Here is a 25,031-nt window from a genome sequence, read left to right on the forward strand (position 1 = left end):
TCCCCATGATGGTGCCCAAAGCAGGACTCAGTCAGTGGAGAGTATTCTCAGGGATTGAGATTGGAGAAATGCATTGTACAAACTCAGGAAGTGATCTGAGAACCCTGAACTTTACAGATGATTTCTGAGTCTTAGTTACCCGACCCATCTCTAATCTATCCTGTGCACTGTCATGCACTATCAGGTGACCTTTTAAAAAATCGTCCCTTTCCTGCCTAGGAAAATTGATTCCTCCTTCTTGCTTGTTAAAGTAAGTTTGGCCAGGCCTTTAAGATCCTCTATTTTTCCTTCATTCTACTTAAGAAATTTTTTGAGGTATTATGGCCTATCAACAGCAACTATAAACTTTATATCTTTAGAACACATAAATATTGAAAATATTGAAAATCTCAAATTGTGATCTGTAAAAAAGAAATGTACTTTATCTGTACCACTGCAATGTAGTAGTAGCCTCAAGATCAAAATTATGATTATTTTGAACAGGGTTGATAAACAGGCTTTCAGGAAATATGCAACATCTCTGAAGTCTTATGTGCAGTTTTGTGTGTATGTGTCTTTTTATAGGAGTGGAGGACATTCCATAGTTTTATCAGATTCTCAAAGGGGTCTATAAGCTTTCTAGTTCCTGGTTCATATCTAAGCCTTTCTTTGTTTGCTGTCCTAAAATGGTCAGTACATGAAATTCTATCACTACTCTCAATAAATGTACACTTAATCGCTATCAAATATATTTATATTCTTAAAAATTGTAAACTGGCCGAAACTAGAGGCTATCTCTTAATCATCTTTATACCCTAAGTGCCAAGTACTTTGATAGCATAGTTCAGTGGCTCCCATAAATGTTGAACATATTCTATAAGATACTACATGATGTGTACATTTACTATTTATAAACATGATACTGGGCTAAATATATTGGGTAAGTTTGCAGTTGAAATAAAATTTGGTAGTTTAACTGTAGTCAAAAAGGTAATTGTAGTTATTTTTGCATTTCTCGGGTGGTGTTGCTAAGTCTGATAGCTAAAGATTAATCTTTATCATTACTTTTTTTTATAAGAATACTTTTGACGGAGGATTCCCTGTAGCAAAAGATGTCAACCTTAATGACTAAATGACATGAATGATAATTATTATATCCATTGTAACAGATTGATGCTCCTGGGACTATTATAACATCTAGGGCTTAGTTTTTCCTTTTACTAAATTCCCTGAGGTTCCTGAGTGTTTTTGTTGGCCTTTGCTGTCCCCAGTTTGTAACTACTTTGTTATACTTCTTTTACTTCTGAAAATAGTCAGTGGTGATATACTAATGCATAGTTACATCAATTACATAGTACAGAAGTAAACTATTTTACATGAATTATTTATCAGAGATGAGGTTACTTATTTGCTTATGAAATAAAGCACATGAGCCATGGAATACATATTTTTGCCTAAAGCTTTAAAAAAATTTTTCCCAGGTCCTGATAGGATCTGGAGAGTGAAGATTGCTGCATTAAAATGACAATTACTTTTTTACTTTGTTAGGTAATTTCAAAAAAAGTAAACAACTTCTTCACAAAGCTGTAGAATGTGGAGCAGTGCCACTGCAAATGCTGGAAATCGCCATTCAGAATTTAAATCTCCAAAAAAAGCAGCTGCTTTCGGAGGAGGAAAAGAGTTTATCAGGTAAATGTATTAATGTGTGCTAATACTTTTCTGTGGTAGATTGCCTATAAAAAAGGATTCAGGACAATATTTTATAGAAAAATGTGATTTATGTAGAATGGTCAAGATCTAAGTTTAAATTTCAGATTTAAAGGAGGTGAGACATTTGGAACTAATAAAGTTTTTACTACACATTGGATATTTTGTTGTTGATCAAACTCTCACTGGTGGCACATTAAAAACAACTGGATAGATGGGGTCAAATATACGGTGATGGAAGGGGAACTGACTATGGTGGTGAACACACACTGATATATAGATGATGTATTACAGAATTGTACACTTGAAACCTATGTAATTTTACTAACCATTGTCACCTCAATAAAGTTAAAAAATGAACACACTCACAACTGGATCCAAGCAGGAGAATCACTTTTTGCTTGTAGAAATAGGGCATGTGCCTTTACTCTGCGGACAGTTATGTGATTATGAAACAGTTATGAAGTGTAGAGAATTATCTTGAACATCTTCATGTCTGCATATCTTATTAGGGACAGATCTGTGAATTGGTTTTTTAAATAGTCTTACTTGTGAGATTACTTTTTTGTGTATTTTTTTATGTCTTTACACATTTAATCACAATTTTTTTTCAATTTTTTTTACAGCATCTACAGTATTAACTGCTCAAGAATCATTCCCCAATTCACTTGGACATTTACAGAAAAAGAGTGTCAGTTGTGATTCCAGAGGACAGACTACGAAAGCAAGGTTTTTGTATGGGTAAGGAGACTGAATCGGTTTTTTAAATACTCATCATACTTTTATATTATCTATACATTTACATATATATGCTCATGTAATAGTGGTAACAGTGCTTAGCAGTTAATGGAAATACATATGTTAATATTATTGTTTTAAAAATTGGGGATATTTTCTTTCTGTTTAGAGAAAATGTGCCCCCTCAAGATGCAGAGATAAGCCATCGAAATCCCTTAAAACAAACAAGCAAAGCTAAACGGGTAAGTCAGTTTTAACCTACTTTGATTAAGGTGGTAGTGGTGAGGTCTTTGTTTATTTCCTAGTTGGTTACTTAACCTTTCTAACATTTTTAGTCATGCCCATTCGGAAGAGTTCCAGTTAACCTTCTAAATAGCCCGGATTCTCATGAGGAGACTGGTGGTTCAGCTGTGTCAAGTTTTACGAAAAGGTATGTTTGGGTTTTAATTTTTTAATTTGCTTTCAGTATTTGAAGATTGGTAACAGAATGATCTTAAGCTCTTTTACTGCATAATAGTACTTATGATTAAATTTTTATTTAGTATTGAAGCTTACTGAGCCTCTCAATATTGTGAGGGACAAAGGAATGAATGGGGAATATGACTTAATTTTGCTTTTAAACTCACTAAAAATATTCATTAAAGGAACTATTAAAAATAGGAAATATGGAGGGAAAAATATTAAGTCAACCTGAAGCTTAAAAGATTGTAGACATCCCCAAACTCCTGTTGTTTGAACATTCCTCACTTACAGATTGCCTCTCTTGTAAGAATCTCTCCTTAGTGTGTACATAGAAGGCTTCATAGCAGGGGTGAAGAGGGGTCTAGGAGTGATTTCTTTTCCAGCTTATTCAAGGAAAAGAGCGGTTATCAGTGTGAAAGGTGATTAATTTATTCGTTTGCTTAAGAAGCTAGGGCATCAAGAAGTGGGGCAGTCAGTAGAGATACTTTGATCTCTACTGAGATCAAAAGAGTAGAGTATTGTTTATCACATCTGGTGTCTTTTCCTTCCTTCAACTTGGGTGCTTATTCCCTAGAAGAAATGGGAATCTAGTTTTCTAGCTTAGCTACGGGAGTTTTTCTGGCCTATTCGTAGCTCTAATCACTATATAACATAATTTCTATTGGAAAAATCTCCTTGGATTCCAGAGAACACTTGGCAAATAAACTTTAGAAAATACAACTGATTGTTTTTAGTTGGTGTCTCCTACACTTAAATTCCTATTATACTTAGGGCTTAACTAAGCATTGATATGAAAAGAGCATTTTGGTTGTCAAGGTTAAGTTCCAAAGTGTTATGAGAGGACTATTACCTTTTCATCTTTATTTTAATTATCTAGCTGAAGAATAAAGGAGACTTTTTCACACTCCAAGAAAATTAAAACAAAAACAAACCAGTCATTTTCTTGCTTGTTATGACAGAGTGTGTGCCAGGCAGTATGGAGGCCCACAGAAGGGTTTATACTCTAGTTCTTGTCCATAAGCTATTTGTGACCTGAAGTGTAGTTTCACCTACGTACTGTTGTTCCCTTCTCCTTTCCCACAGTCATACCTTAATCCCAACTGTTATGTAATTTATGTAAATTATATAATTTATGTGAATTTGTAATTTATGTAAAACTTATGTAATGAAGGAGGCAGTCACCTACTACTTATCTTTATCACTTTTGTCATTGCTCAGCACCTAATCACATATTACTACAATCATGCTATTTTAAAAATATTCTTTTTAAGGGATTTTTCCAATTAAAAAGTGTGTATATTGTTGAAAAGCCAACTTTAAAATGGAAAACAATAATACATTGAAAAGATTAATTTCAAATTAAACATTAAAATTATTTTGTTTTGTGGGTAATAGACAGACCTCTAGATCAGAATGCCGAGAGATTGTGCCTGGATCTAAATCAAGTGGAAATGATTCCTGTGAATTGAGAAATTTAAAGGTATTTTTACTTTTTAAATATTTTTATGGAGCAAGGGTTCCTGATCCAGAGTCCATGGAGCCTTTTCTGCGGAAGGGACCCATAGTTTATACAATATCTATTAAAGTGTTCCTGAAGCCCCAAAAGATAGAGGACCACTAATGGGAAGGTGTACAGAAGTCCTATACTGTTTTTCTGAGATTCAGGTGGTAGAGCAAAGATCACCCATCTCCTGGGATAACTGAAGTAACACTTACTATGCATTTGTTAAGCAGATTTGTTGGCCTGGGGTTGGGAACAGCTTCAGTTTCCTGGGGTGTTTAATCATATGATCTTAGCAGGGCATCTGAGAAACAAATGAGAAAATAAATTGGGAAGGGTAGAGGTGAGGGCTTAGTCTGATATTCTGAGATGGCAGAGCAACTTTGTGTGAACTTCAAAGACAAGAAACAGTTGTAGTCACTGGTGCACTGATTTTGAGGGATTATACTATTGTTGGACTTGAGTTAGTCCCCTGCCATCACAATGTGTGTATTTTCAAGTTTATGTTCTTTATCATTCCTTTCTTTCATGGTCTAGCCTTTAAAATAATTTTAACTAATCACAACTACCTTAGCATAGTGCATAGTTGTGTTAAAATTTTACTTTCTGGATTTAGAATAACTACTGTTTTAGACTTACACAAATCTTAATTTTGACTAATGCTATTATTTTTGGTGATAAAATATAATCATAGTAACAAAATAATGAGGCGTGTTTTACGTTGGGTTCAAATTTTCTAACCTCACTTGTTAAGTGAACATATTTTAGCAACTGATTAATATCCGCATTGAAAGAAAGTTGGCCATATTTATAGTTATGTCCATTCCCTTTGCTCTAGTCAGTAATTCAAGAAGTTAATCTTTGATTGGAGTTTGTGAGTCTACGTGTAGTTATAATCGATAATTTTCCTAGTAATATTTTCACATTGATAAGACTTTAGTGTATTGACCACTAAGACAAATTAGTATGAGACTTTTAAAAATCTTATTCTTTTCACATAGTCTGTTCAGAATATCCATTCCAAGGAACCTCTCGTGTCAGATGAGAAGAGTTCTGAACTTACTACTGATTCAGTAACCGTGAAGAATAAAATTGAATCAAGTCTCAGAAAATTAGAAGGTAACAGTGACAAAAGTTACAGACTTACTTCTTTAATTAAGAAAACCACGTTGTTGCTTGTGATTGCTAACCAGCCACTTAAGAATTGCAATATATGGCTATGTCTATGTCCCTTTATTTTGTATTTCAGTTGAAATATATAGAATGTATAAAAAGTATTGAATTCTGTAGCAAAGGAAGTTTATTTGCCGAAAAGGTGCATAAAAGGAAGAGTGGAAGTATAGTGGATCTGAGTGACACTTCTCCATTGGCTTGACAGATACTTTCTGGAAAGGACACAGCATCTGTGTTTATGTGACAATTCTCCTTTTCCTTTGATCAAACATTTGATTTTCCACTATAGGAGTACTATGATAAGAGTCCTAAGGATATGTAAACGAATGAGCCAGGCTCCCAAACAGGTTACCTACCATCCAGTGTGGGAGATACACTGCTCTAAATATAATGCGGGCACAATGTAGAAAGTGTCATAAGAACCACCTAAATAAAACACTGTAAGAATTCAGAGGGAGGAGAGAAATGTGAGGAGCTAATTTGGTTTAGGGGAAATAAGGTAATACTTCGTGAAGTAGAAGAACGTGAAGAATTATGAGGGTTTAAAGGAAGGAATACAGTGATAGAGTATTACAGGTGGAGGGAATAGTGTAATAAAACAATAAGACGTTTTAGGAACAAAAAACAGTCTAGTTATGCTGAAAACTAACACACGTAGTATAAAAATGGGACATAAGGCTTGTAGACTTGGAATGGCTGGCTTAAATTTTTTATTCCTTTAGATGTCACAGTACCATTAAAGATTTTTGAACAGGATCACAAATTGGGTGATCATTGTCCAAACAAAGATTGAATGTAATTTTTTTCTTTTAACTGGACTGAGGAGGGGCACTGAGACAAAACTGGGCTTGCCCCAGGCTCATTTTTGTTTATCCTGATCTTTCCTGGTTCTAGTCCTGAAAATCCCATGTCTCAGGAAAGCCCTCAGTCCCTGGCAAACTGGGATGGTGAGTCACCCTACATTATTTTGCCATTATTTTGATGGGGAATTGATTCTTAATCCTAGCATTTGGGGGAAACATATTTTATATTTTCATGGGATCTATTAAAAACTGGTATGATTAAAAAATCATCTTTACTGAATATGCTTGTTAATAATAGTACTAATCTGACACATAATTTAATGTTTTTAAATGAAGACTTGTGCCAGTAATATTTTGTACAGTAAAACTTTTAATCAGAAAACTGCCCAAATCATAAGGGTACAGTGCAATGGAATATTTTATTCATATGCATTCCTATGGAGTGTATTCAAGGGGAGGGTTGGGACACAGAATGTGCATATGTTCATCTTCAGTAGGTAGTGCCAGACAGTTTACCTTTGACCAGCAGTTGTGTCACTCTTGCTTTATATCCTCAGTTGTTTTATTGTTGATTTTTAGTTTTAGACATTCTGATGCTGCTACGTGATACCTCATGGAGGTTTTAATTTTACATTTTCCCAATGTCTAATGATGTGGAACTTTTATTTTGTATGTTTATTGGCCGTTTGGGTATCCTTTTGTGAACTACTTGTTGGAGTTTCTTGCCAGTTTTTCTCTTGGGGTTTCTTTCATTTTCTTGTTGATTTTTAGGAGATATTTATATCGTCTAGATACAGATCCTTTTTTTGGATATGTGTATTACAAGTGACTTCTCCCATTATGGTAAAGAGTTGATGAAAAGAAATTCTTAATTATCATGCATTTTAATTTATTCATTTTTTCTCTTGTGTTTTCTGTTTCTTTAAACAAATCTTTTCCTACTCTAAGATCATAAAGATGTTTACATATATTTTAGAAGATTTATCATTTCACATTTAGACTTATATTCTACCTCAATTTAATATTTTTATATATGTAAGATGAGTGTCGAGATTTGTTTTCCCCGTGAGTATCCAGTGGATCCAGCAGTATTTATTGAAAAGACCCTCTTTTCTCTCACTGAATTGTGTAAATTAGGTGATCCTGTGTGTGATACCTGGTTTTAGATTCTTCTTTGTCCCGTAGATTTTTGGTTTTTCTTGTCTATCTTTGTGCTAATACAGTGCTGTCTTAATTACTGAAGTAAGTCTATATCTATCTGAAAATCTCCCAACTTTGTTTCTTAATATCTGTGTAAATCTTCCAACTTTGTTCTTCTTCAAGGCTATTTTAGCTATTCTAGGCCTTTTGGATTTCCATATAAATATTAGAATCTATCAGATTCCATTTTTTAAAATGGGATTTTGATTGAGATCTAAAGGCACAAGTTCACATCTTAACAGATAAGTTTTCTACTTCACTAACCTGGCATATTCCTTCATTCAAGTAGTCTTTAAAACATTATTGAGGGAATCATTTTCTGTGTAGGAATTTTGCTTTTGCTAGAGTTATTACTAAATATTTGATGTTTTTTGATGCTATGATAATGAATGGGATCCTTGTAATTTTCTTATCTTTCTTCATTGCTGGTAGGTAAAAATACAACTGATGTTTTAGTTATTGATCATTGATACAGTGACGTTGCTAAATTCACTGACTATTTCTAATATTTTCCTATGGACTCCTTCATGTTGTTTGAAAATAATGTGACATTTTTTTCCTTCCAAGCCTTTTAACTTTGTTTTCTTTGCCATAGTGCACTTAACCCCTTCAGGGTAGCGATGAACAGAAGAGTTGATGGGTGGCATTCTTGTCTCCTCCCATCTTCTAGAGGGACGCTGTCAGTGTTTTACTCATGTATGATAATTGCTGTAGATGTTTGTAGGTACTTTTCCTCAAGTGCCAAAACCATGAGTTTTGCTTTGTACCTAGATTACCATTACTTTTTTTGTAAATAGTTGTTGAATTTTAGCAAATGCTTTTTTCTGTTTATTGAGTTAATATATTTTTCTTCTCTGTTCTGTTATTATGGCAAATTGATTTTCAAATGTTAAGCAAACTTTCCATTTAGTAACATACCTAACTTGGTCATAATTTGTTATACCTTTTGTATATCAATTGCAAATATTTTGTTTAGGATTTTTGCATTTATCCTCAAGCTAGGAATATTGATATTCATAGAAGAGTAAATATATTGTTCAGAGACCCTTAAGAAATTAAATAGCAGGTCAGTTTAAGGTAAATTTTTTTGTTAAAAAAGGAAAGGCCTATGAAAAGTGGTGAATTTTAGTAGTAAGAATTTATGACATATATGTTTTTAAAATTTTTACTTATTTATTTACTTGCTTTCTGGTAAAGACCACAAAAATTCAGAATAGTTTCTTATAAAACTCTAGTAACAATTTAGGAAAATGTCTGTGTTGCAGCTTTGTAAAATTGACTTGATAAAAGCAAATTGTCAATAACTGGTTTGAAGTTTTTAGTTTCTCTCTTTGTTTTTAAGAGTAAAATGCTAACACAGTATGCAACAGGTTCTATTGGTTAGGTTTAATTTTGTTACTATCAAATATTCTTGCATTTTAATGACAATAACAAAAACACTTTCAGAAACTAAAGAACGTCAAGAACCAAAGGTTCCAGAAAATAATCAGAAACAGTGGCAGTCTAAAAGAAAGTCAGAATGTGTATACCAGAATCCTGCAGCATCTTCAAATCAGTGGCACATTCCAGAGGTAACACCAACAGTTGATACAGAGGTAACTTTCTTTTCCCCTCAAGTGTAATATTGCCATTATTCATAATGTGATGATCACATTAAATGTTTTCTTATGTTATTAAATCCTTATGCACCATATTTAGTGGAATAGTTTACTTAAGAGCTGTTTTTATTATTTATAAAACAATGATCAGTAACAGCCATAGGGTCTGTAAGAGTAATGTCAACTTGAGTTCTATTTTCAGTAGTGTTTCTGTATTGCTGCTAGACAGGTGCAGGGTCAGCAAACTATAGCCTATGGGTCAAATCTGGTTCCCAGCCCGTCTGTGTAAATAATATTTTCTTGTGACACAGCCATGCCCATTCATTTACTTACTGTTTTTGGCTACTTTCCAACTGTAACAGAAGAATTGAGTAGTTAGAACAGAGACCGTCTGGTCTACAAAGCCTAAAATGTTTACTATCTTGCTCTATATAGAAAACAACATGCTGATCTCTGACCTAGTGCAATGCATATTGAAGCATTTGACAATTTTCTATTGTTACCCTCATGGATAAAATAGAAAAACATAGACTAGACAATGTATGTGAATTTATAGCAGGTAGAATGATCATTCCCAGTGGCTAGGGGCCATTTCAGAAGGAATGATCTGGTAGACTACTGGAGAGCCAAACCTATTTTAATACATGGCCATAGCCTCACTTTTTCTTTTCAGTTATATTCTAACTCAGTGGTTCTCAAATATTTTGGTCTTGGATCTCCCTTTTACACTCTTAATTATTGAGACCCCGAAAGAGCTTTTATTTACATAGGTTATGTTTATCTGTGTTTACTGTATTAGAAAATAAAACCAAGAAATTTAAAAAATATTTGTTAACATATTAAAAACAATGATAAACATATGAATATAGATACACTTCTGAAAAATAAGTATTTTGTCTTATTGATGTATAATTGAAATACAACATACTTGTTTCAGGTGTATATTTGTATATGTTGTGAAATGATCACAATAAGTCTAGTTAATGTCTGTCACCATACATAGCTACAAATTTTTTTTTGTCTTTTAATGAGAATTTAAGATATATTCTGTTCGCAACTTTCATACATACATTATTATTAATACAGTATAATTGCCATGTTGTACATTACACCCCCCTGACTTATTGACAACCTTTTGACGACCTTGAACCTTTTGACCATGGCTCCCCTCCTCCACTCATCCTTTGGCAAACACCAATCTATAAGCTTTTTTTCCCTTTTTTCTTTTTCTTTTTTCTTTTTTTTTTTTAAGATTTCACATATTAGTGGTACTATGCATCATTTGTCTTTGGCTATTTCACTTAGCATAATGACCTCAAAGTCCATCCATGTTGTCACAAATGACAAGATTTCATTCTTTAGGCTGAATAATATTCCATTGTGTGTATGTGTGTGTTCATATATCCATCAATGGATACTTATGTTGTTTCCATATCTTGACTATTTTAAATAATGTTGCAGTGAACATAGGGAGGGTGCATATAATTTTTGCATTAGTGTTTTCACTTTTTTCAGATAAATGCCCAGAAGTGGAAGTGCTGAGTCATATGGTAGTTCTGTTTTTAATTTTTTGAAGAAAATCTATACTATTTTTTATAGTGGCTGCCAATTTACATTCCCACCAACAGTACACAGACATTTTAACAATATTAATTTTTCCAATCCATGAGCATGAAATATCTTTTCATTTAGTTGTCTGAAATTGTTTTCATTAGTGTCTTAGTTTTCAATATACAGGTCTTTCACTTCCTTGGTTAAATTTATTCCTAGGTATTTTATTCTATTTGATGAAATCATAAATAAATTGTTAATTTTTTTCTGATAATTCATTATTAGTGTGTAGAAATGCAGCAAATTTTTGTATATTGATTTTGTATTTTGCAACTTTACTGAATCTGTTAGTTCTAGCAGTCTTGGTGGAGTTTTTAGGGTTTTGTATATATAATATGTCGCCTGCAAATAGTGACAGTTTTACTTTTTTTCCCAATATGGATGACTTTTATTTCTTTTTATTACCTAATTGCTCTGACTAGGACTTCCAATACTGCTTTGAATAAAAGTGGCGAGGGTGGGCATTCTTGTTTTATTACTGATCCTAGAGGGAAAGCTTTCATCTTTTCACCGTTGAGTATGATCTTCTCTGTGGGCTTGTCATATATGGCCTTTATTATGTTAAGTTATATTCCCTCTGAAAAATAAGTATTTTTCAAAACAAAATAATAATAGTGAGAAAAGTGGCATTGTTTTACAATTTCTTTAATGGTTAGCTTACCAGAAGAGTGGATTTCTTGTATCTGCTTTTGCATTCAATTTATTTTATTACCCCATGTCTTATAGCCTCAGGAAAACTCCAGTATATACTCAAGAAAGAATGAAAATTAAAAAGACAAATAATGTCTTAGTATAACTAGAATAATAGTTTTAAGTTCTCAGACTCCCTGAAAGGATCTTATGGACTACCTTTTCCCTACTTTTCCTGGATTACTCTTTGAGAACCACCAATCTAAGTAAAAAAGTGGATAACAAATGTTGGCTGCGAAGAATCTTGACAGGTTGAATCATGGATTATATTAAACAGCATCTCTTTTTTTCTTTTTGAAACTTGTAAATCAGTAACATGGTAAGGGAACTCAAAACAATTTATTTATCATTAGAGAAATGCAAGACAAAACCACAATGAGGTAGTATTCTATACCCACTAAGATGGTTAATTAAAAAGAGACAATAACAAGTGTTGGTAAACATGTAGAACCCTCTTATACTGCTTGTGAGAATGTAAAATGGTGCAGTCGCTTGGAAAATGGTATGGCAGTTCCTCAAAAGGTTAAACATAGAGTTACTATATGATCCAGCAATTCCACTGCTAGGAATTGCTGGTGTATATTCAAGAGAAGTGAAAATATATATCCACAGAAAAACTTGTACATGATTGTTCATAGCAGCTTTATACATGATTGTCAAAAGTAGAAATAACCCAAGTATTCATCAACTAAAAAGTTAATAAAATACGGTACTCTTATTATTTCATTTTATTCATTATACAAGTAATGAAGTAATGATAAATGCTATAACATGGATGAACCTTGAAAACATGCTAAGTGAAAGAAGCCTGTCACAAAAGGCCACCTATTGTATGATTCCTTTTATAAGAAATGTCCAGAATAGGCAAATCCATACAGATAGAAGGTAGATTAGGGGTTGCCACTAAGACTGGGAGGAGTGGAGAATGGGCGTGAATACTAATGGATATGGAGTTTCTTAGGATGATGAAAATGGTTTATAATTAATAGTGGTGATAGTTGCACACTCTTGTGAATATATTAAAAACCACTGATAAGTATACTTAGGAAAGAAAGAAAAATAAATTAGGTGGTTTCTTGGGGGTTACTGCTTCTCCAGCAGCCCTCTCAAGTGGAGTTTGTCTTTGTCTCACATCTCACTTACCTTGCAGCTGTGTTTCCCGTTGCTATGTCCAGACCATTCTCTTGCAAAAAAGCCTGCCTTTTTGCGGCTTCTGGCTTGTGGATATACCATCCTGGTCCTTGTTCTTTGCTGTCATCTCTGAACATCCTTGTGACTCCCCATCGTTACTTCAAGATACCTACTTGCTTCACTGCTATCTACTTCAACTCAACAACTGTTATCTTTTTTTTGTTGTTGGTTTTTATAACCCTATATATCACTAGTCTTATATCTAGTGGCCAAATTCGTAACTTTTTCCTCCCTTGTGATCATTTCCTTGATTTCACCTTAGCTACCCATTCCTACTTGTATATCCTCAATTCTGATCTCCAATATCTCAAATGCAAATATTGTACTCAGTGACTACAATATTTTCACTCTCCTTGCTTAATAATCTTACTACAACAGTTTTTCAGTACCATCCTGACCACTAATCCAAATATATATATGAGGAACTCTTAAATGAAATGGAAAATTTATCCAGGAAAAGAGATAGTGACCACCTAACTATCTTCAGAAACTTAAAGGACTGAAATGTAGAAAGTAGAAGAGATTGATCCATTGTGGTTCTCAAGAGCATAATGTGGACCAGTGGATTAAAATTATAATAGAGAAACTGATTTAATCTAAACACTTGTGAATCCTTTTGAAGAACTAAAGCTGTCACCAAATTGAAGCGAATCTCCTTAGACAGTAGTGAGTGCTCAGGTACTAATAGTGTTCAAACAAAATCTGGTTCTCTATTTGGTTGAGATGCTGTAGAATAGGAGTTGGCAAACTTTTCTGTAAAAGGTTTTTATGCTTTGCAGGCCAGATGGTCACTGTTGCAGTTACTCACCGCTGCCATTATAGCATGAAAACAGCCATAGACAATATGTAAATAAGTGGGCATAGCTGTGTTCCAATAAAACTTTATTTACAAAAACAGGTAGCAGGCCAGATTCAGCCTGCAGGCTATAATTTGCCCATCCCTGCTATAGAAGATGTTCATTCATCTTTGTTTCGGGATTTGTATGAAATAAATTCTATTATACAAGCTCCATGTCTCTTACAAGGGAGAAGAACACTAGATAGGTATTTGCTATTCCAAATTTTGCTAAATAATTAATATTTATCCATTTTCCCTCAAACATAAGTGGGAAATGTGATTTTATTGATTAAAGAAAGACTAGCTTTTAGAAGCACAGGGCACTTAACTTAGATTCTGAAAGTTCAATACTGGTTATAAGAGACCTGATGGGAGCGGACATTAGATCCTGTTTTGTTAAATACTGTGCTTTCCCTCTTATCCCTTGGAGCAGAATATAACAGGCTTTAGAACTTACAGTGAAAGAGCTGTATTAAAAAGTTATTTAAAGTCTGGAATACGTATATCTACCTATTTTAGCATGCTTTTGTATTTTATATTTGTATTATTATTTTTTTAGAAGTGATGTTTTTTATTTTGGTTAAACAGAAACAAACCACTTTTGAGCAACCTGCCTCTTCAGTTTCAAAGCAGTCACCGCCATTATCAGTACCTAAATGGACTGACCGAAAATCTGCTTGTAAGACACCCAGCAGCAGGGCCTTGGAAGATTACATGAGCTGGTAATTTTTTGGCTCTTAACTTGGTGTAATAGAAATAACATGGTCTTTAGGGCCAAATAGATCTGGAGTTGAATCTTGCTGTTACATTAAAGCCTTTTTGTAACAGGCTAATTTACAAAATAATTTTTCTCAGCATCAGTTTTTTTCATCTGTAAAAGGTGAGGGGAAGTTGGCTACCATATGTTTTTTAAGGATTGTTGTGAAAGTCTCTGTCATATTGTAATCTGTACCTACAACTTATAAATACTTTACGCAAAACTTCTTGATAATCATGCATTGCCACATGGATATCTCTGTAAATGAGAAACATGTTATGGTTACATTCTTACAACAGTTAAAGGGTGGATACAATTTATATCAAAGGAGGTGTTAATTGGAATGTGATAGTTTCTGAAAGAGGTTGGTTGTAAAGGTCACATAGTTCTGGGGGTGTTGAGACGTATCAGACAAATAGATAGGAAGGAAGGATGAGTGAAAAACTTGGATGGTCACTGCTAATTGATAGGAAACACGGGATATTGCAAAAGCAAATTAAAGATATTCAAAGAAAGGAAATAAAGGATGATATATCATATTCTTTAACCAGTGGCTATATTTTTAGTATTTTTTTAATGTGTTAGAGGATAACTTAAATTCATGATGACTTTTGCTTTTCATTTTTATGGTATAATCTTTGATGTTAATTAGAACTGGCCTTAGAAGTATTATAAGGTAGTCTCCTACCTATTTAATACAATTTTGCTATATATTACCTCGTTTTATTATACTTAGAATACTTTAAAGAATGATTGCTAATGGCAATAGTTAATGTAGTTATTTATTGTGAAATTAGATTATTTTTGGTCAACAAATACTTGTGGAACTCCTTTGTGCCAAGCACCATTCTAGGTACTGAGGATACAATAGTGAATAAGACAAGCAAAGCACAAATGTGAACTGAACATCTTTAAACTCAAAGCCTAAACTCTTCTGACGTAATTGGCTTCCAGATCTTTCCAGCAGGCTACCGTAGAACATTATTGTTAGAAAGCATTCTTAAAAATCTATGATCAGCCATAGGCTGATCTTTGCCTTGGCTAAATTCTTATAAAATAGCTCCAAGTCCATATTTTAAATGCCATCTTATTTATTTTGCAATAAGAATTTTGGGGGACAAAAAAATTACTTTCAGAAAGAATTCCCCCCAAATAAAATTTCTTGCGATGGTGTACCTAGAATAAATTGTCCAGCTATATTAGGAAAACTGACTTGGATTCTATTTGATGTAACACATTTAAGCTTATATCCACCTTTTAAAATCACATAAAAACTGAATCTTGTTTTTAAATTTTTAATGTTTTAAATTAAAAAATATCTTTCCTAGTTTTAGAACTCCAGTTGTAAAGAATGACTTTCCACCTGCTTGTCAGTTGTCAACACCTTATAGCCAACCTGCTTATTTCCAGCAGCGACAGCAGCAAATACCTGTTACTCCACTTCAAAATTTACAGGTTTGATAAGCTTTATATATGGTGGTATATGTTAAGGTATGACCAATTTCAAAGATTTTGTTTTTACAGGATCTAGTTGTTAGGAAAAGTCTTAAGAACTTGTCTATTCTTAGTCCCAGTAAGTAAAACTCTTCTGATAAGAGTGCCTCTTGACTTGGAGAGGTTAGTTATTGAAGAAGTTAGTGCAGTTTTTTTTTTTTTTCATTAACTAGGCCAAAGTATCCAGTTTGAATAGCTAGATAAAATTTCTCTTGTAATCTAGGTTACTTTTTATTTCATTAAACTAATTAAGCCATCTGTCTGTTTGTGAACAGCCTCATTTCATTGGCTGATAAATAAATATAAATTTTCAGGAATATCAGAATAGCAATATGCGATGTTACTAGAATATATTAAGTCACTATTATAAAATAAGAGAAAATTTTTTTGCTGGTGGGAAGATTGCATTGCCATCTGGAGAAAAATTAATGTAGATACTCTCCTGACCTCAATACTAAAATTAGTTTCTAATGACTAACTGAGAGGCAGCTTAGTACTAGTAGGAAGTACGGGCTTTGAAGAGAGATTGCCTGGCCATGAATCTTGGCCTCACTACTTAGCAGCTGCATGACCTTTTGCAAGTTACTTAAACTCTCTGTGCCCATTTCATCATCTATAAAATGGAGATAATGAAGCTACCTATCCCATAAGATGATTGCGAAGATTAAATTAGTTAATGTATATGTAACTCTTAAGACAGAGCCTGGTACTTTGTAAATAATAAGTTAGCAGCAGTTGTTATTTAAATAATAAAACAGCAAGAAAAAAACCCCACAAGTAATTGTACAAATCAAGAGGCAAGAAAATTAGCTGACAGAAAGTAGAATAATGGTTATCTACTAGATAACCTAGAGGGAGGAAGGAATGGGGCGTTACTGTTTAATGGATATAGAGTTTCAATATAAGATGATTGAAAAGTTCTGATATGGTTGGTGGTAATGGTTGCACAACAATGTGAACGGACTTAATACCACTGAATTGTACACTTAAACATGGTTAAAATTGTAAATTTCATGTTATGTATAACTTAACCACCATTTAAAAAAAATAATGGAACAAAAAAAATTAGCTGACAATAGATTATACTAACTATGGAAAGAGGTAATAGTGTTTTGAGGGTTGAAGCATATAGTAAATTACAAAGGAGAAAGAGAAAGATGACCAAGTTTGCTTATACGTTGTTTCACAACACACTTATTGAGCTATTATTTAAGTCAGGCCCTGTTTGAGTTGAAATCTAGAAGTCAGGTGAAACATGACCACGTGAAGGGGCTAGGAGGATTCCAGAACAGGTCAGTGCCAAGAGGAAACTGAAAAGAAGCCAGGTGTGGCTCGAGTTCAGGAAGGGACTGGGGTGAGCCGTAGGGTCCTTCAGGGGCCCTTTAACTTACCCCAAGTGGGATGGGAAGCTGTGGAACTGGTTGAAGCAGGGTAGTGAACTTTTTTGTATTTTGAAACAGTTACTCTGGTGACTGGGGAGGATGGACTAAGGGGAATATGGGTCCTGTGTAGGAAACTGAACTTCACATTGATATTTAATCAGAAGTCAGTCAGTTACTTTATTCTAAAAACTGTCAGCAGTTAGGGGGAAAAGAAATGCAACTGCTTTCTTCTCTCTGAGAAATTTATAGTTTAAGTAGGAGAGGAAGTTCCAAAGAGGGTGGGCAGTGAAGAACCTTGATGAAATTACTACTTAATGAAAGCTAACAGGTATATATTTCAAAGCCTAATACTTTCTTACAGAAAGCATGTCGTGACTCAACAGTGTCTTTCAAACCTAGAGGTTAAAGACATTAGAATCTTTATCTCGTATAGTATGTAGAAGGAAAGGTTTTGCCATTTGTGATCTAAATTGGACTTAGTTAAACTGAGATTTATTCAGACCTTGTTCCAACTTGGTTAATCACCTAATGAGGTGCTCTTTGTGTCTTCAGCTTTCTTGTCGGCTCAGAATAACTCCTCTCATACCACTCCATCTGTTCAAAGCGTTTATAGGTCCACAGAGAGTTCTAGTACAAGGGAGAACTTGTATAGATCAGTTGTAAGTTTGCTGAGGAAAATGCTGAAGTTCATGTTAAGTGACTTGCTGAACATCACTCAGCAAAAAGGGGCCATTGATGAAATTTGCATTTGTCAAATTGACTTGAAACTCTTAGCACCTTAGCACACTGCTTCCTTTAGAATGTAATTCTACATGAGAAAAATTGTGTTTTTCTACATATGCATGTATGTATGTATGTACGAGTATGTAAGAAAGTAGAGGTTTATGTAAGAAAAGAATAGATAAAAAAGGTGGAAAATGATAGCTTATGAGTTTGTGTATTGAACATTAAGTGATTTTTTTTCCCCCTTAAACCTTCTATGTAAGTGGCAAGTTAGACCTTGGAAGTTTGTATATTAATTTAATAAGTGTATTTCTTCAGCTAAAGTATGTAAATTCCTTCTTTAAAGTAATTGTGACTAATACGTAATTACTTAAGAGTTAAGATAATTTCAAAATTGGAGGCATTTCACTATATTAAATGCAAGCTAGTTTCTCTGGCATGTTCTTTGAACCTTTGAATCTTTGTATGTCTTAATTATTTAGATTTCAGCATCCTCTTCAACAAACGAATGCATTTCAGTTAAAGGAAGAATTTATTCCATTTTGAAGCAGATAGGAAGTGGAGGTTCAAGTAAGGTAAGTATTTTAAATATTTAAGAAACAAATAAAACTATTTAAAACTTTCTTTGTCTTTTTTACCTTTTTGGTCTCTCTGTTTCTTAACTTCTAGGGACCCATATTGCCCTTGAACCAAAAAATCCCTTTCATGCCCTGCTCCCATTTCTTACCCCCAACAAATGACATATCTCTTTAGACCCGTTTCTTAATTCCAATTCCCTTCTCTTCCCTCCAATGTCCTATATTTCCAAATTTCTTCTTGAAATAACATTAACACTGACTTGGGCGGCAAATGACAGCTGTGTGTTATCACAAAAGAATCTTTCTAAAAGTCAGTCAAGACCGTGATGTAAATAACTAATATGCTTTGGATGATTCAGAAAGGTTTTTGACTAATAGATTTTATTTTGTTTTGAGTTTTTCATTTCAAAAACAGACTTTGTAACAAATGCGTTTCTGGAATTAGAATAGATCATTTTCTAAGTTTATCTGCGTTCTGAATTTATATGGTTCTAATTCTTTGGATGGAAGGCATCTCAAAAGAGTTGCCTAAACTTACTATTTTCAATTCTTCTCATTCTATTCTCTTAAATCCACTTAAGTCAGATTTTTACCTTCATCACTCACCAGAATAATTGTTATCAAGATCACCAATAAGTTCCACATTGTTGCCAAATTTAATTCTTAGCTTTGATTTTGGGTTACTTGGCATTTGGCATAGTTGATTATTCTTTTCTCATTGAATTTATTTTCCCCCCGTTTGGCGCCTCTCGGTTTTCTTCCTCTGCAACTGGCCATTCCTTTTCAGTCTTCCTCTATCTCAGTGGGGCAATGCCCTAGGACTCAGTCCTCGACCTCTTTTCTCTCTAAACTCACTCACTCCTTTGGTGTTCTTATTCAGCTTCATGGTTTTAAATACTAGGTATATATGCTGATACTTCCCAAACTTAGAGTTCTAGCTCAGGCCTTTACCTGAATTCCAGACTTTTATATCCAGTTTGACTGCTCAGCATCTCTTCTTGGGCATCTATTAGACATTTAAAAGTTAATATGTTCCAAAGATAACTCTTGTTTCATAGTCTTTCCCATTTCAGTAAATGGCGACTCCATTCTTCCAATTGCTAGGCCAAAAACCTGGAGTCATCACTGACTCTACTTACTGTCACACATATATCCAGCCAATCAACAAATCTTGTTGGTTCTTCCTCAAAGTATATCCAGAATCTGACTATTTCTCGCCACCTCCACTATTATCGCTTTGTTCCAAGTGATAGTATAATCTTGTCACCTGGTTTATTACAATAACCTTCTAACTAGTCTCATTGACACAGTACTTGCTCTCCTGATCTGTTTGAACACAAGAGTCCATTTTCCTCCAGATATCCTCACAACTTTGCTCATGTGTCTTCTCAGTCAGACCTTCCTTGATCACACACTGTAAAACCACAGTTTTCACTTCCAATTGCTGATGAATTCCATTCCCCTTTCCTGCTTTATTTTTCTCTGTAGCTCATCTAACATGCTCTGTAATTTCCTTACTTGGTTTGCTGTTTGGGTCTCCCTCACTTAAATGTGGGTTCCATCAACATAGAGAAGTTTGTCTAATTTGCACAGTGATGTTTGCTCTGTTATCTAGAACTTAAGAGAAACTGAAGTATTTGTTAAATGAACTGTTTCCCCTCAGCTGTTTTGCTGTGATAAGTTGTTAAGGATGAGATTATGAAATAAAGCATGTTGGCTTTATATAATTTTCTAAGCCAGCTAATAATAACTAGACTTGCTTGAGACAGTCTTGTTAACTTATTATAAATAAGGTACGTATATAACCATAAGTAGCAATTGTTTAATAATATTAGTTTCTTTTCTGTATGTATTTCCATTATTCTTTCCCTCGACTCAAATTTCAGGCATGGAAATAAAGGGATAATACAATTGATTTTTATCAATATGTTTAAATTACCTGATTTTGTTACTTTAACAGAAATTCTTTGGTTAATATTTATTACTTATTAGTTATTGAGCTATATTTTAATAGTCAAAGTAAAATATTTATTCAGTAGCATTTCAGAGGATGTTTTCAGAGGATGTAGAAGTATCTTAACAGTGTTCAAACATTTTTCCCTTGGAGTATAATGAAGATGTAAGCTTACTTAAGTCAAGGGTCAAGTGATAAAGCCAAGACTGGCCCATATTTTCTTAGTGTGATTCAATTGTTATTTAATTATTATGATGGAGTTGGCAAAATTAACATGCCTGGGAAAAAACGGTGCTTTATAAAACTAACACTGTTTATGCTCTTTCTATTCTAGAGTTTAGACAGTGACCAACTTATACTATATTAAGAGCATTTCGAAAGGTCCTGGGGCTAATAGGCATGTTCAAGACACTGGCCTTAACAGTTCTTTCATTAATGTTCCACAAAACTGAAAAATTATAATTGACACTTTCTCTGTGAAATGGAAATAAGGGCTGCCTAACCCAGCTCATCAGTTATGGCAAGAGTTTTGCCAGAGCAGGGACAATAGAGAAGTAAAAGCACACATATGCAAAACGTTGATTTAAAAGTTTTCATTTGCTCAAAATTTTTGAGATCTTATTACATAGGTTTAATATCCTGGAAATCTGATATACCTGACAACTTTAATATGTTTTTAAATGTCCACTTTATTCTGCCCTAATTGTTTTTAATGGTGGTAGCTAACATTTGCTACACTCCAAACACATCATCCCAGTTATCCTTCCAAACCTATATAGTAGGTACTACTAACAACATATTTGTTGTGTTATAACAGAATTGTAGATATCTCCATTCTCTGAGACTTGTAAGGCTGTTTACCTTATACGAAATGGCTTTATGCTGTTTTAAAATTTCTTTTATCTCTTTCTGTCCTATTTTCTGCTGACTCTTGCCCTATCACTGTTTTATGCCCCTCCCCCTGTAATTGGCTGTGTGTGCAAGTAAATCCAGTAATACTTTGTTAGAATTTTGTATTTAAAAAGTTTAAAGTAATTAAACTACCTGACTGCCTATTGGATGTTCCTTGTTAGTTCCGTTGTAATGCATGAACCTTATATACACTTTAGCTCTTTTCTTATTCCTTTCCAGTATCTGCTGGGTAGTCAAGGTTAAGTGGCTTTTAAATAAATGATATTTACTTCAACATGTCAAAGGGGATAAATGAATACAATTTTCTTTGCCTATACTGGCATTTTGTGTTTTAATTCTTTCATTTTAGAAGCCCTTGCATGTTTGCTGACGGTTAGAAACATTAGCAATGTGTTCTACTTTTCCAAATGAATCATCTGCCCTTCCAGTATTGCTTAGAAGTTGATTGTCATTATAGCCAGAGCAATTTGACCGGGACGTCAGAGATCCTAAACGTGCTTACAGGATCTTGTTCCTATAAAGTTAGTTGACTTTGAAAATTAGACCTAATTTGCTTTTCACGACTGAATATTGATAGCTTACAATTAGTACATATTTTTAAATATTCTCTACCACATGAATGAAATTGTCTATTCCAGGCACAATGGAAAAAACACTATAACATTATCTGTGAAATGAATTGACTATTACAGCCTTTTGCCTTCCTTAATGTTTCTGCATGTCTTTTTCTTTATTTCGCCAGGTAAAATAGCCAACAGTGTTATGAACATATATATGAAATTTATGTTACCTCTCTAATATGTTAATATAGAGACTTTTTAGAGTCTATACTTTTGAGTTACTGAGTGCCCATTGTCATAGGTAGTTGAGAATGGACCATTACTCTTCTAACATTTTTTTTTCCTTCTATACTCAAAATAAGCACAGACACTTTTAATTACTCATATCAGTGTTCCTTAACCTGTCTAATAAATTTAGTTTTGTGTTAGTATATTCTAAACTTTTCTCTTTGTTCTACTATATAGGTATTTCAGGTGTTGAATGAAAAGAAACAGATACATGCTATAAAGTATGTGAACTTAGAAGACGCAGATAACCAAACAATTGATAGTTACCGGAATGAAATTGCTTATTTGAATAAACTACAACAACACAGTGATAAGATCATTCGACTTTATGATTAGTAAGAAACCTTTTTTAGTTTAAAAACTACCGCATTTTGCCGTGTATAATGTGTACTTTTTTTGCCCAAATTGGTGAGGAAAAAATAAGGATGTGCATGATATATGGGTAGTACTAATTCTGTATCTATATAAATGTTTTTAATTTTTTATTTAAGCTTATGAGTTAAAAGTATAATTCTAGAAATCAATAACGATATCTGTATGCAAAATAATACCCTGGAATACGATAATCAGTTTTATTGAATTTACAATGAACTTGCAATGGCAAAGAGCTCTTGGCCTTCTATGATGCGTAAATATCATAAATTTGTTACCAGTACCTAAAATTTCTTGTACCTTGTATCTGTTCTTGTGTTTTGTAAATGTTTGTTACATAAAATTTTTTATACCGTAATATGTTAAAAAATAAATGCTAAAATTCCTTTATAATACAAAAAACCTAAATGTAAACAAAAATTTGAATTAAAAAATTCAAATGGAAGGATATCTTTTCCCTGAAAGTTTGGGGCAAAAATATGGGTGCGCATTATACACGGCAAAATTTAGTACTTTTTCAAATCTTAATAAATACCTTGTGACCTAACCATTTATTGTTTCATTGTTTTTATTTATTTTGAATGGCAGTGAAATCACAGACCAGTACATCTACATGGTAATGGAGTGTGGAAATATTGATCTTAATAGTTGGCTTAAGAAGAAAAAATCCATTAATCCATGGGAACGCAAGAGTTACTGGAAAAATATGTTGGAGGCAGTTCATACAATTCATCAACATGGTATTTTAAAATCTGTTTATTATGTAAAGTTAAAATATTCATTAATAGTGTTATCTTAGAGACATACACCTATAATTTTAAGGTATTGTTTATTGGCACCTTTAGACTAGATAAACTAAATATTTGGGTTTATTTAAAGATGAAGGGACCATTTCTTTAGGACACTGTTAAACCAAAGAATATAGGGCATGAATTCAAGTCCCACATCCATAAATCTGTCAATGTAAAATGTATCCTTATCAGTATTAACATAATCATAATCCTATGTCTCCAAATACTTGGATTATAGCAGATCTGAGACTTTGGGGTTCAGGCATCCTAAAAATTTGAGATACTAATTTCACTATTTGTAGTCATTTTGTATTGTGTGCCTTCTGTGGGAATTGGTTTTTGTTTTGTTTTGTTTTTTATAACTGTTAACCTTATTTTTAGATTAGATTTTTACTTTACTTGGACTTGGTTCTTTTTAGGGCTTCTCTGCCTTTACTATACCGTTTTTAAAAATAACTGTTAATTTAAATATTAGGTTGGTGCAAAAATAATTGTGGTTTTTGCAATTTTTAACCTTTTAAACCACAATTACTTTTGCACCAACCTAATTGTAATTTGTCTCCTCATGTCTCCCTATAAGTTCACCGGTGACCAAAATCAGGCTATAGGAATGGAGGTGTCAGGAGCACATGGGTCTCACCATCTGGCAGTATAATTTACAATGCTTTCTAGTGGGCCTGTGAATCACAGTGGCTAAGTATAAACTCTGTGGCCAGCTGTCTGGGTCCAACTCATGGCACTGTTACTGTCACTTAGGCCCTGTGATATTGAACAGATGACTTAAACTCTTTGCCTTAGTTTCCTTGCCTAACAATGGGGATAATAATAGTACTTACCTTAGCATTGATGTGAGGATTAAATGATTCAATACAAGCAACAAACTTGGAATAGTGTCTGGCACATAGCAGGTGCTATATGTTTGTAGGGTATATTAAAAATGAATATTTAATCTGACTAAAGGAATCAATTCAGCCAGTAGATTGTGAAATTTTTTGTACTTAGAATGTTTTCTAATATTATAATGGATTTTTATTTTGAAGGCATTGTTCACAGTGATCTGAAACCCGCTAACTTTCTGATAGTTGATGGAATGCTAAAGCTAATTGATTTTGGGATCGCAAATCAAATGCAACCAGATACAACAAGTATTGTTAAAGACTCTCAGGTAAGACTTAGTGAATGGTTGGTTACCACTCAGTAGCATTTAATTCCTTTTCTCCTATGAAGTATTTGCTAATGGGGATTTTATTTTTCTCTACCTCATTCTTCAAAGAACTTGAAGCCTTTTTGTAAGAATAGATATAACTAAAATCAAATCAAAACCATGATTAATAACAATTTTGTATAGAAAGTCAAGATCTGGTAGAAATATATCCAGCAATTTTGAATGATTTTTTAATAGTGAAGTAGAGAAGCAGTAATACGTACCTATCTTGAAAATCATCTTGGTCTTGATCTAACATTCACCCAAAACTTGATCTCAGTTTCCTAATAGCAACCAAAGAGGGAATTGCAGTTACATGTTTTGTATTGTCCATGAGGTAAGAGTATTTCATTCTTCTAGAGAAGTAAAGCTTTTTCTATCACTTACATTTGAAAAAAATATTTAAGCGGGCCTTCATATTCAAAAAACCATAATAAATGTTGTACTCAACTGCATTTTAAAATAAAATGAATGCATTACATAAGGTTGGCATAATCCTACCATGAAAATTCTTGCATAAGATTT

General features: G+C 33.4%; 1 protein-coding gene across 2 annotated transcripts in view; it reads left to right on the forward strand.

Moving 5' to 3' along the window:
• The window catches only part of TTK (TTK protein kinase), a 35,556-nt gene that overhangs the window by 5,274 nt on the left and 5,251 nt on the right, over nt 1-25,031 (forward strand). For both annotated transcript variants that reach the window (XM_033094185.1, XM_033094186.1), the window contains 13 exons: nt 1,528-1,668; nt 2,313-2,427; nt 2,594-2,666; nt 2,760-2,854; nt 4,282-4,366; nt 5,389-5,506; nt 9,010-9,158; nt 14,080-14,213; nt 15,577-15,703; nt 18,330-18,422; nt 22,317-22,474; nt 23,100-23,251; nt 24,343-24,467. In XM_033094185.1, the coding sequence (XP_032950076.1) occupies nt 1,528-1,668; nt 2,313-2,427; nt 2,594-2,666; nt 2,760-2,854; nt 4,282-4,366; nt 5,389-5,506; nt 9,010-9,158; nt 14,080-14,213; nt 15,577-15,703; nt 18,330-18,422; nt 22,317-22,474; nt 23,100-23,251; nt 24,343-24,467 (1,565 nt within the window). The remainder of the gene's footprint in view (nt 1-1,527; nt 1,669-2,312; nt 2,428-2,593; nt 2,667-2,759; nt 2,855-4,281; nt 4,367-5,388; nt 5,507-9,009; nt 9,159-14,079; nt 14,214-15,576; nt 15,704-18,329; nt 18,423-22,316; nt 22,475-23,099; nt 23,252-24,342; nt 24,468-25,031) is intronic.

Source organism: Rhinolophus ferrumequinum, chromosome 3, assembly GCF_004115265.2.
Source record: "Rhinolophus ferrumequinum isolate MPI-CBG mRhiFer1 chromosome 3, mRhiFer1_v1.p, whole genome shotgun sequence".
Classification (NCBI taxonomy): domain Eukaryota; kingdom Metazoa; phylum Chordata; class Mammalia; order Chiroptera; family Rhinolophidae; genus Rhinolophus; species Rhinolophus ferrumequinum.